Here is a 13,342-nt window from a genome sequence, read left to right as displayed (position 1 = left end):
ATCTCCTGTCTGCTGATATCAAAATGCATTGACTGTTTTAACTAAGATTTGCATCTCTTTGAGCCAGGTATCACTATCCCCATCATGTATATGGGGAAATCAAAGCACAGGGAAGTTAAATGTCTCACCTAAACTCACACAGAAATCTGTGTTCGGGTACGAATTGGAACCGAGGGGTCTTAGGTCATTATCCCATGCTCTGATTACCAGGTAACAGTCTCTCCCCTCCACACAGTACAGAAATTACCATGCGGTTAATATTCTGTAGTCAGATTTCACTCTTGATCTCTTGGGACTGGACCCAAGAGAGCTAGAATCTGTTCCTGGCTCTGTCACAGACTTGAAGTGATTTGGGTTTTTATTGCCAAATTGCTTGAACTTCTGAGCCTGTAAAAATAAGGAATTTCTTCAACCTGTGCATGAGGCTTAATGAGCGTTTGTAAAGTGCTCGGGAAAACTTTTTGGATGAAAGTTACTAAATGCATATTCTCCCCTTCGTTGCTTGTGCTACTGCAAACCCATATTCCCGAGGAATGTCTGGCTAGCTACCCATGAAAGAGTTCCAGAGATGGCTTAGTTTGCAATTAGAGGTGAGGCTGCTGTTCTGACTGTTGCGCATGCAGCAGGGGCATCGAAAGCCCCAGAAGAATCATCCAATGCCTGTGTTATATTGCACACCTCCGGGCGGTTTACATTTTGCAATAAGTCCCTTGTAAATAAAAGTGAAACAAGCTCCACTGTCGTCATCACTAAAACAGAGAGAACCCGTTACTGCAGCGGCAACACGTTTTTAGTAGAGCCACTGAGAACGCTTAGCTTATGCAAGGATCTGATTTGTTGAACGCGCTGTAAAATGGTAATCCTTGGAACATCAGGGGACGGGGAGAAAAACCCTGGTGATCTCCACATGTGTCTTGGTGCAGTGGAGTCTGGTGTAGTGTGACTCACTTGCTTTGAAATATTCTTCACTTCATATTTCAAAGGCTAATGTATTGTGTGTATAGATTTACACTCTCTCATTATTTCTCTCTGGCATGTGGCTGGAAGCATTTCAGGAGATAAAAGCTTACATTTTTCTCAGACCACGGCGGCTTGAATCGAAATTCTATATAGAGCATTACCCTGGTGACTTGATACTAATGGTTCTGGCAGCATGTTCATTATGGGAGCTCTTTGCTTGCAGAAAAAAATGTTCTACGGGAATGGAATTCCCAAATTCTCAGGGTTTGGGAGCAAGCGGGGATATAAACATTCCCCCCTCCCCACGCCCCAAGTGTCTAAACACATTAAAGCTCATGTATGACTCTGACTCTCCTTTCGTCCTATTGGGCAGGCGCTTAGGGCCTGATCCTTCAGTGGGTTCCAAGAGTGGTGGATCTGTACAGAACCCCCCTGACTTCAGCAGAGCTGCGCAATGTCCCTTGCAGCACCTGGCCTTTAGTCCTGAATCCGGCCTAGGGATGTTGGATGTTTAGGGAGAAATGGCTCAGGTTTAGTTGAGTTATCAAGTGCAAAGCTCTTTCATCTGCACAATTCTTAGAAATGGCTGTTACTGAATGTGCTGGGTTCTCCTGCTAGGTCTCTCAACGTTGACATGGAATGGCTGTATGGGGCGAGCGAAAGCAGCAACATGGAAGTGGATATAGGTTACCTACCTCAGGTGTGTACTAACTTTCTCTCCTTTATATGTGTGCAGCATCTTAGTTGGGATTCCTCGCGCTCCACCCCATAGGAGCGTTGCCTCTATCACTGTTGTTTTTCATGTGACTTCTTGTCATCTTGGATGTGATCCTGGTGTTTCCAGTGTATATGTGGGGCACTGTGCAGAAATGCCACCCACTGTTCCTAACTCATTATTTTTATCATGATGCTCACAATATTTAGTGTTTTTTCTTGAAGCCCAAGCTCCTGGAGTCATGTGATTACACAGGAATCTTGGCTTAAAAATTAAAGTTCTCTTATGACCCACATGGCTGCAGAGGAACAACTTGGGAGCCTGAACCATCAAGTGTCAAAACCCAGAGAGCAAATAAAAAAACACCAAATCTATTTAGCTTAAAATGAATTTCTTTAAAAATCTAATAACTGGGGATGAGGGGGGCTGATTCATGGTTTTTGGATGCCTGGGGTTGGCAATGCTGTTTTTCTCTGAGACTAGATCTTTTTCCCCCCTAAATAATTAAAAATAGCCGTGTTGTGACAGACACCCATAGTCCCAAGAAATATAACCCTGGCCTTGCCTGTAACACCTCAGCAGTGAAGTCTCCTGACAGCTGCCCTATTGCATCCTCTTGTGGCAAGCTGCGGGCATGGAAAACTGCTTTCCAAGGACCCTGAACATCTGACTGTCTTGGAGTTGCCAGGGTGAAGCACCAAGCTGTTCCTGGAAACGTGACCGATTCTAGGGAATATTTGGATGTCAGGTGCCCAGTGTGGAAAATCTCCACATAAAAACTTAGCTGCAGCTTAACAAGGTGAACATGTGTCTGATGTATTTTCCATCCAGACCGGCACAAAGCCGTCACTGGAGGAGAAACGGGGAGCTCAGGAAAACCGTCCCATGCATGCACATACAGAACAGACTAAATGGGGCTACAGTGAATACAAATCAAACGGACGATCTATCCTGTTTTCATTAAAATGACTCCGAGACACTTGTGTGTGTACATCTTTGTTCCGGGCATAGGCCTGCACTTTGGAGGTGGGAGCTACAAATGCAACTTCCTATGGACTAAACTCTCTGACCTTGTCGTGTAGATGGAATTAGAATCTTCAGGGCCGTCCATCCCGTCCGTGATTCGTGACGAAAATGGCAATGTGATGGACAGCCGAGACCCTGCGGGGGAGCCCATTCAGTTTGTGTTTGAAGAGATCAACTGGCAGCGTGAAATAAGTTGGGAAGAGGCAGCCCAGAAACTGGAAGTTGCCATGTACCCCTTTAAGAAGGTAAGAAAATGGCCCGCTCCATTGCTGCGTCAGCATTTTGTTTGGAGGGGGCACTCCACTGAGATGCTCCAGTCATCTGGGAGAACTATGAGCTATGGGGTGAGGCCCTCTGCTGGTTTGATTTAGAAATAAGAAGTGACTATAGACATTGTATTAATATTCTACCCCACGAGCACCTGCCATCAGGTGCATTGCTATTGGACTTGAATGAATCCAGCCTCACAACACTTCAGTTGCAATTGGGACCCGGGAACGGGAGTGGTCACAGAGAAGCCCCGGGCCATGCAGGAAACCAGTGGTGGAGGCCGGTAGAGTCCTGATCTCACATGTTCCAGGCTTGTACTCAGTGTTGGCTCCCTCCTCGTAACAGCAGCCACTGGTGCTATTTTGAGAGGCGAATAATGGTGGTTTTCTTTTTGCACCAGCCGAAAGCCGCAAAACTATTGTAGGGACTGAATTTTCCTTATCAGCAGGAAATACACAAAACACTTATGGCTCTGTGTCTTGCAGTGAAAAGTGAATCTATAAGACAGGGTGACCAAAATGACTTCATGCTCCAGTGGCAGCTAGAGCAGATCGCTGCTCCCTGACCCTGATTCCTTGGCTGAGGGAAACATAAGAGCAGCCATGGGAAAAGATGTCCTTTGGTGCAAATGTTTTCATAAGCTTTCCAAGATGTTAATAAAGTTCAGTGTGTGGGAATGATTGGAGCCATCTTTCTGCAGAGCGTCTCCGTGGCTAGTTATTGACATCTTTTCTCACAAATACTCCTGGACATGTTTGGGTGCGTAGAGTGCACAGCTGTGTGCCAACACCTGCTCTGGGTGTGTAAATACAGACAAATAACAGCCCACACACTCTGCTGATGCATCTGTAGAGGCAGGCTGGAAATCGGTCCCTAGGTGAAACCATTGAACAGGGTTTATGAGAAGAAAGTACAAGATGGTTAAAAATTCCCTGAAGACTAAGGTATCCTAGGTAACAGTGCCTCCAACCTTCCCAATACTTGCCTTTCCATCGTCACTTTCATCTGGGGATCTCATAGCACTTTAAAAACAATGAATTGAACCTCATCCCCCCCCACCTGGCACAGGAGGGAAGAGAGATTTCCTTTCATACACGTGAGAGTCACGGCGAGACCTTCAGCAAGTCCAGGCAGAGCTGGGAACAGAACCCATGAGTCCTGGCTCCCGATCGCTTATGATTTGGAACAGCCCCATTGCAGATTAAAGGGACAGTATAATCCAGTGGGAGGCAGGGGAGCACAGAGGCTTAATCTTAAAGCCAGAAGGGGAGCTGAGAGTACCACTACTAGGGTTTAGTGACTATTTCTTTACTTGTATGTGTGCCTGATGTGATGTGGCAGGCACAGCATCTCTAAACCCTGCCTCGCCCCATGGGCTGCTTTGGCATCAGCTTCTCCAACTGGCTCTCTGCTTGCAGGTTTCGTACCTTCCCTTTACGCAGGCTTTTGACAGAGCGAAAGCGGAGAACAAACTGGTGCACTCCATCCTGCTGTGGGGCGCCTTGGACGACCAGTCCTGCTGAGGTGAGCTGCTGCTGACCTGTATAGGTGCATTCGGGGAACCCCGCAAGAGCGACCAAGCCAGCTGGAAAGAGAGAGCAAAGAAATGTTTCGTCCAGGCTTCCGCGAGGCCGTTGGGATCAGTGGGGAAACCAGCTGCAGGCATCTCCTGTTACACTGCATTGATAGCAAAGCCCCTGGAGTAGATGGGTTTGAACTAGAATTGCTGCCCTGAATTCTGGGAAAGGGCAGATCAGAACCCTGCAGCTGCAATCTATAATAGGCCCAACCCAGCCTCCAAATTCAGATATCTTTCATCCCAGGGGAGGTTTGGAGCTAGGTCCCAATCTGGTGTTTAAGCCCAGCTTTACTTCTAATAGATTTATCCTTCTCCCGTGACACCTCTCTCCCCACATCCCTGCCCCACATCAGCCTAATCCGGCAGCTGCAGCCTCTGGAAAATACAGCACAATTCTCCCCCTGCCTGGCACCTCGTATCATCTCGCATCTGTGCATCCAGGTTCTCCTTGTCTGACACCCACTCTGCACAGGTGTAAATGAGAGCCCAAGCTGCAAGGCCAGGGAGAATCGAGCCCTGTACCTCCCAGAGTTCAATGAGCTGATCCAAAGAGCCTACTCTGCATGCCTGGGCCTCTAGTTTCTGCAGGCTGCAGACACACACAAGTGTCTGAGTCATTTTAATGAAAACAGGATAGATCGTCCGTCTGTGTTAAAGGCTGCAGTGGTTAATTTACTCTTGGAGCAGCCATTGCATAGGGGCTCACCTGCAGCGTAAATTACATAAAACAGCCTGTGATGGGTGTAACTAAACCCTCCTCTCCTTGCTCAGGGAGAAATAACTCTTCGTACCCAGTCAGGGGTGTCCCATTCAAGCTGCCACGGTAGCCCTCAATTGGCAAAGCATTAGCACCCCAAGTTACCACTGCAACAGTCTGTGTCAGGCAACTTGGCAACCCAATCTCTCTCTCTTTCTCTCGTTCTGTCCCAGGTTCGGGGCGAACTCTCCGGGAGACCGTCCTGGAAAGTTCGCCCATCCTTGCTCTGCTGAACGAGAGCTTTGTCAGTAGTTGGTCACTGGTGAAGGAATTAGAAGAACTCCAGGTAAGCTTCTTTATAGCATCTGGCTTCCATGCGTGTCGTGCTGGTAAAAGAGACCAGCTCGACAGTCCTAGGGACTGAAGAATTTACAGAACAATGGTCTGGTGGCAAAGGTGCTAGGGATGTCTGGGTTCAATTCCCTGCTCCTCCGCAGGCTCCCGCAAGTCACGTGGCCTCTGTGCCTCACTCAGCATCAGTAAAAAGGGCTAATACCCCTCCCTGTCCTGGAGGGGTGTCATAAAGATTGAGGGGCTCCCATGTCCTCAGACAGTGTTGCGTGGGCAGTGCTGTGCCTCTCTCCTGACCCGAAGTGACCGCTCCCCCGCAGGAGGGTAGTGCACTGTTGTGGGTAGCAATGCCAAGAGCGTCACCTAAGGATTTATGCAATAGCCAAGAATGGCTGGATAAATAGCTGCCGGGTGACTGGATGGTCTGCGGAGCCTTTCATCGCTATCCGTCCAGGTGAGGAGAGGCCATTGCATTGGCAGTTTGAGTCTCTGTCCACTTCCCAGGAGGACAAGTGGTTGTGCAATGTGGACACTAATTAGCTCCTGGATTGGCCTGGCTGAAAGAAGCAGTCAGGCAAACAAAACAGGATCCCTTTTTTATGTTACTGTATTGAACAGCTGTTCGGTCTTGCATGTGCTGCCTCCACCCTATGCCCCCCCTGGGGTTCCCATGTGCATATTGCATTTATTTTTCACTCCTGGGGGTCCTTTTTTAATTTTTATTTTATTTTTTTTACAGACTAAGAGGCAGAATGAATTTTACAGCAGACTGGCTGACCTGCATCTAGAGAAATATAACTTCCCCGTGGAGATGATGATCTGCCTTCCCAATGGAACAGTGGTACGTTGGTCACGTCGGGTGGGCCGGGTTTTGGCCTTTCCGTCTGTACCCCACTCTGGCCTCTCTTCCTCCCCCTTTATAAGAGGGCATATCTCGGGGCAAGGCTTGAAAACCACCTGGCCTATGTTAGGCACTAAAATCTACATACCTGTACTTATTAGAATGACTGTAAGGGCTGTGGGGTAAAATAAACTGCTGCTGATATGAACCATCAGAGCCGCTTGCAGTTACTAAATGACCAAGAGGTTTCACTAACGGCTGAGCATTCACGAAGCGCTTCTTATTGTCTGTGAACTTAGCAAACGTTCGCTGAGCCTCACCTAGCCCAACAACTACACTTACCAGCTGCCTGCGAAGCACTCAGCATGCTCTTGGTAGAGCCAAACGAGAGATGGTAAATAGTACCATTTTACAGATGGGAAAACTGAGGCATAACGTTTTGTTCTCTGTCACAAGGAGCTGATCTCCAAGCCAGCATCAGGGCTCTCGAGTTCCTAGCTCCCAGTTCTGTGTCCACCCCTCCCTCTCGAACTGCTCTTGTCTGCTAACTTCTGAAATACCTGCTGCTGCAGCCTTAGCTGAGCTCACCAGGCTGCTGTGCTGGACCCACATCTCTGGATCCCACATGGCATGAGGCTGGGACTCTGCAATCTAGACATTATCTCTGGACATCTAGCGCGCACTCAGGGTTCAGTTCCTCTATCCGGCACCCGGCCTGAGATACAGCCCACCTGCCTAGGACCTGAAACTAATGCCGCTCTCCCAAGCCTCCCCAGTGGCTGTTGCGTGCTCCCATTGGGTTTCTGTTTCACCATTCAGGGGCTTTGAGACAGTTAAGGCAAGTAACTCGCCATTTGCAAAGGGAGCTGAATGAATCACGCTCCACTAACACAAGCAATATATAGAGCTGTGGAGAAATAACTAAAACGGTAAGCAGCCCAGTCTCTGTTTCCTCACCCCTCCGAAGACTCCTTGGGTTGTAGTTCCCATCGTTGAGAGCGCGCTGGATTCTTCTGCTCCACTTTCTTCTCCTGCCTCGTCTTGTTTTCTGGCCTTGGTCTGTGAGAGAGCCTCTCTTTTAACAGCAGATTCCAACAGCTTTGTCCCTTCCTCTCCATCCTTCGGGTTTGTCACAGCGAATCAGAATCATTAGCAAGTCAATAGATTTTGTGTCCATCGTGTCCCCTTTGGACTTGAACAGCAGCTCTGAACACTTATGTTGGTTTGGCTAAATATTGGCAATTGAGATGTCCACACCCACTGTCTGCGCCAGCTCTCCAGGACTAAGTTAACCCTTTGAAGCCAGGTAGCAGACACGTGGTAGTAACCATATAGAGGTGCATGTAATAATAATAGTCTCCCACGCGTCTCATGTCTACTCCCTGAAGTTCACTAGTATCTAGGATTTTTCCTGGCTCTGCCATAGGATTCCTGTGTGATCTTGTGCAAATTACCTAGGGCTTGATATTTTCAGAAGCACTGAGCAGCCCCAGCACCCACCGTGGTTGATGGGAGCTGCAGGTACTCAGTGCTCTTGAAAACTAGGCCATCAATCTCTTGGTCCCTCCATTCCCCATCTGTAAAATGAGAGCCATCCTTGCCTTCCCTCCCGTAGGGGGTTGGAGGCTTCATTCATTAACGGAGAACCTGGGACTTCAGGTGAAGGGAAAACTACCTAGTAGTTGGCCATAGGCTAATTCACTGGATGATGCAGTGTCCTTGTACCTGTGCTTATTAAACTCTGTCCTGCCAATACACCCTTCCTCTCCTTTCCCAGATTCACCATATCAATGCCAACTATTTCCTGGATATTACTTCTATGAAGCCTGAAGAAGTGGAGAGCAGCATCTTTAGCTTCTCAACCAATTTTGAAGATCCTTCCACTGCAACCTACCTCCAGTTCCTGAAGGAAGGACTGCAAAGATCCAAACGGTTCCTGCAGACCTAAAAAAAAAAAAAAGGCAAGTGAACACCCAGCAGAGATGGCCAAAGATTTTAGAGTTCTTCTATTTTGATTAAGGCAATTGTTCCTAATCTATAGACTGGACATGGTACTGATACTAAAATGTAAAGGATTCTAGGACTGGAGTCTTGGTCTGAATAGTAGGGCTGTAGATTCTAGAATACATCTTTTTTTAATGCGTTAATTTCACTTAACTTACCCTTTTGAGTTTAGGAAATTTCTACAGGCGCTGAAATACTTTAATTTATAAACTTAATACACTGTTTGTGCATATGTCTCAAAGTCTGATCTGTTACCGGTTCTCCTATTTTCTATCTTTGGTTAAAAGATTGTGTATAGTAAAACTCCTGTTATAGCTACATCGACTGAAAATCAGAAATGCTTGTTAGCTACGGCCTAGTTTCAACTCTCATTACTCTTGCTGAACAGCACCTTGCAATAGTCCCAATGAAATTAAGTGCTTCTGTTAAGTGCTACTCCACATGAATAAGCATTACAGAATTGGGTCTCCAGTGCAGAATGGTTTCTACAAGCATTTCGCAAATGACACCAAATGCTCTTTGCTTCTGGGTGCAATTCAGGGTGTTGACTCTGATCTATAAACTGTTACGTATTTAGGTCCTGAGTAGTTGAGATGGCCTCTCTGGCCGCTGTAGCAACTCAAAATCAGCTAGGACACCTTTGCTGACAATGTCTAGATCTGAAGGTAGGATGTTTTAATTGGAGAGCCTTCAGCTCTGGAAATAATCCACTCCCAGATGCTTCATGACATGGTGTAAGACCCATTTTATTTATTCAAGCTTTTGCCTTCGAAGGGGGATTATGAAATTGATATGGTGCAAGTGGCAGTGGGGTATTGGTCAACAAATGTCTTCAGTGTTCAGTGCCTTGAGAGTTCTTATTCTATGAGATGTCCTGGATGTGACTGCAAAGTGCCAGGGTCATCCAGAAGTTCTCCCATTTCTTGTATTGTTGCAACATGCTACTATCCAGATTTATTTTTTTGCACGTTTCATGTTTCCAATTTGCGTTATGTAAAGTCCTTCTTCAAAAGCAAAATGTAAAAGTTGGGGTTTTTTTTAAATGGAAGGTTCATATTGTTTCTTGCAAGTTACCTCTGATAAAATTTAAGTGTTTTTTTGTTTTGTTTTAACTAGCTGCTTTGAAAACTGCACCTGAGAATTTTCCAAGTGCAAAGAATGAAGGAGAACTTGCCCAGACAAAATGCTTTTCATCCTTCGTCTCTAACCATCCTGCGCATATATATGCATTTACTTTATACAAGTACTTGGTCACAAAACAAACATGGTTTGAGAGTGGGGGTTAAATTTAGTTAAGATCAGAGAGATGAAATTTTAGATCACAAAACGCTTCTGTTATCAATGATACAATAACTATTGGATTTTCCATAAGAACATAAGAGTGGCTATACTGGGACAGATCAATGGTCCATCTAGCCCACTATCTTGTCTTCCAAAAGTGGCTGATGCCAGATGCTTCGAAAGGAATGAAAAAAACATGCAAATTATCAAGTGAGCCATCTCCTGTTGTCCAAAGTGGCATCTGGTAGTCAGAGGCTTACGGACACCCAAAGCATGGGGTTGCATCCTTGACCATCTTGGCTAAGAGCCATTGATGGACCTGTCCTCCATGAACTTCTCTAATTCGTTTTTGAACACTGTTATAGTCTTGGCCTTCACAACGTCCCCTGGCAACGAGTTCCACAGGCTGACTGTGTGTTGTGTGAAAAAGTACTTTTTTGTTTGATTTAAACCTGCTGCCTATTAATTTCATTGGGCGACCCCTAGTTCTTATGTAAAGGGGTAAATAACACTTCCTTATTCACTTTTTCCACACTATTCGTAATCTTATAGACCGCTGTCATATCCCCCTTAGTTGTGTCTTTTCCAAGTTGAACAGTCCCACTCTTTTTAATCTCGCCGCATATGAAAGCTGTTCCATACTCTTAATCATGTTTATTGCCCTTCTCTGGATCTTTTCCATTTCTAATATATGTTTTGAGATGGCGTGACTAGAACTGCATGGAGTATTTCAAGTGTGGGCTTTCCATGAATTTATATGGTGGCATTATGATATTTATTGTCGTCTTATCTATTCCTTTCCTAATGGTTCCTAACATTCTGTTTGCTTTTTTGACTGCCACTTTGCATTAAGCAGATGGTTTCAGAGAACTAGTCTTGACGACTCTAAGATCTTTCTTGAGTGGTAACAGCTAATTTAGACCCCATCGTTTTGTATTCATAGTTAGGATTATGTTTTCCAATATTTATCAACATTGAATTTCACCTGCCATTTTATTGCCCAGTCACACAGTTTTGTGAGATCCTTTTGTAATTCTTCACAGTCCGCTTTGGACTTAACTATCTTGAGTAATTTTCTATCCTCTGCAAACATTGCCATCTCACTGGTTACCCCTTTTTTCAGATCATTTATGAATATGTTGAACAGCACAGGTTCCTGGGGGACTCCACTATTTACCTCTGTCCATTCTAAAAACTGACCTTTTATTCCTATCCTTCATTTCCTGTCTTTTAGTCAGTTACTCATGCATGAGAGAACCTTCCCTCTTAACCCATGACCACTTAGTTTGCTTAAGAGCCTTTGGTGAGGGACCTTCTCAAGGGCTTTCTGAAAGTCCAAGTACACTGTATCCACTGGATCACCCTTGTCCACGTGTTTGTTTGACCCTCTCAAAGAATTCTAATAGATTAGTGAGGCAGGATTTTCCTTTACAAAAGCTGCGTTGATACTTCCCCAACAAATTGTATTAATCTATGTGTCTGATAATTTTTAAAAAGGATTGTTGCTTTATAGTAGCCATAAACAGTTACTTTTGTGGCAGCACATTTTAATTTACATTCCTGTTGGTAGGTCAGACAGCATCCGTGGTAGACAATCAAAAACAGCCAATTGCCTCAGACAAATAGCAGAGCTATTGTCACCTTTTCTGCTCTCTGAAGCACAATGCACTGTACTGTCTGTGTATCTTGTTTTTCTTCCTTCATGGGGTGTGTAACCTGTGACAAAAAGCTCATCCCAACCCACTTGTTGTAGTGACATTCACCCTTGGGATGTTTCCCACTATTGGCTTTATAACTGTGTGTTTTGGCTCCTGCTGGCATTGCTGAAGCACTAGAAATTACAGACTCAGGTTTGGCAGCATTTTTATGGTGATTGTGACAATTTAATGACTGTAAACAGTATTGTCTGAACAAAAAGAACCTGGATCGCTCATGGAAGCAGCCTTAGCCACGCAGCAAACACGCAGTATCCCCTGTATTAAAGGGACTCTATTGCAGTGGCTCTCAAACTTTTGTACTGGTAACCCACCCCCCTTTCACAGAGCAAGCCTGTGAGTGTGACCCCCCCCTTATAAATTAAAAACACTTTTTTATATATTTAGCACCATCATAAATGCTGGAGGCAGATAGCTCGTGACCCCCCATGTAATAACCTTGGGACTCCCTGAGGGGGTCCCAACCCCCAGTTTGAGAACTGCTGCTCTATTGGCTCAGGCTGTGATTTTGGTGGGGGAAAGTCCTGGCCTTGGCTTAGACCAGGGGTGAGCAAACTTTTTGGCCCGAGGACCACGTCTGGGAATAGAAATTGTATGGTGGGCCATGAATGCTCACAAAATTGGGGTTGGGGTGAGGGCTCTGGGGTGGGGCCAGAAATGAGGAGTTCAGAGTGCGGGAGGAGGCTCTGGGCTGTGGCGGGAGAGTGCGGGGGGTGGGTGAGGGCTCTGGGTTGGGGCTGGGAATGAGGAGTTTGGGGTGTAGGAGGTGCTCTGGGCTGGGACCAAAGGGTTCGGAGGGCAGGAGGGGGACCAGGGCTGGGGCAGGGGGTTGGGGTGCAGGCTCCAGCTGGGGTTGCGGGCTCTGGGGTGGGACTGGGGATGGGGGGCTTGGGGTGCAGGAGGGTGCTGCAGGCTGGGATCGAGGGGTTTGGAGGGTGGGAGGGGGACCAGGGCTGGCTCAGGGGTGCAGGCTTCCGGTGGTGCTTACCTCAAGCGACTCCCAGAAGCAGTGGCATGTCCCTTCTCCGGCTCCTGCGGCCAGGCAGCTATGCATGCTGCCCTGTCCGCTGGTGCCACCCCTGCAGGTCCAATTGGCTGTGGTTCCCGGCCAATGGGAGCTGTGGGGGCGGTGCTTGGGGTGTGGGCAGCATGCAGAGCGGAGCTCCCTGGCTGCCCCTACGTGTAGGAGCCAGAGGAAAGAAAAGAATCAACTGGTGCTAAAGATAGTGACAATGTGATTGCATCATACTATTATGGTAAGACAATTGGTGCAAGTATTTCTCTCACTGTTGTGCTAAGGTGTGTCAGTCACCACAGAAGCATAACCAGAATTCACCAAGAAGTGGTGCTGGGAACTCTGGGATACATTCACAGATGACAGAGTGTCACAGTTAGCACAGCATCAATGTGGACACAGGGTAAAACCTTCCACTGCTACAGCACTGCATGTGTCTACAGGTAGTGGAAATTAGAACAGTTGGGTTGACGTTGATGGATATGATACCAGTGAATCTCTAAAGCAGACAGTGCCTACGACATTCCCAACCAAATTAGAACCAAAACCTAGATCTGTGGTATCCTTAACATTGTCCAAAATGACTACATGTCCCTGGAATGGGCATTTTCCCCACCATAATTAGAATCAACTCATTAGAAATTAAGCATGGTGGGAAGAATTCTTCTGTTTCAAGAATAATCAATATACTCCAGGGGCTCAGAAACTGTTGTATGGCTCTCAAAAGGAGCTCGATTCCAGTATTAATCTTGCAATCATAAAGCTGCCTAAAAGAACTAATTGCTGTTTTTACTGTTGTTTAATCTTGGATCGAGTTTTGAGAGGTGGACTCTGAACAAAAGCCGTGTCTTAAACTTTCTTAATATGTGCCAAACTTTTCATATTTTT

General features: G+C 46.3%; 1 protein-coding gene across 1 annotated transcript in view; it reads left to right on the top strand.

Annotated features, from left to right (window-relative positions):
- The window catches only part of SELENON (selenoprotein N), a 28,268-nt gene extending 18,159 nt beyond the window's left edge, over positions 1–10,109 (top strand). The window contains exons 7-12 of the mRNA XM_044998027.1: positions 1,579–1,660; positions 2,758–2,946; positions 4,390–4,495; positions 5,481–5,593; positions 6,338–6,439; positions 8,217–10,109. Coding sequence (XP_044853962.1) covers positions 1,579–1,660; positions 2,758–2,946; positions 4,390–4,495; positions 5,481–5,593; positions 6,338–6,439; positions 8,217–8,387 — 763 coding nt within the window. The 3' untranslated portion in view covers positions 8,388–10,109. The remainder of the gene's footprint in view (positions 1–1,578; positions 1,661–2,757; positions 2,947–4,389; positions 4,496–5,480; positions 5,594–6,337; positions 6,440–8,216) is intronic.
- Positions 10,110–13,342: the final 3,233 nt, after the last annotated feature.

The sequence above is a fragment of the Mauremys mutica genome, chromosome 23 (genome assembly GCF_020497125.1).
Source record: "Mauremys mutica isolate MM-2020 ecotype Southern chromosome 23, ASM2049712v1, whole genome shotgun sequence".
NCBI classification, from domain to species: Eukaryota; Metazoa; Chordata; order Testudines; family Geoemydidae; genus Mauremys; species Mauremys mutica.
This window is presented reverse-complemented; position numbering and strand designations above follow the sequence as displayed.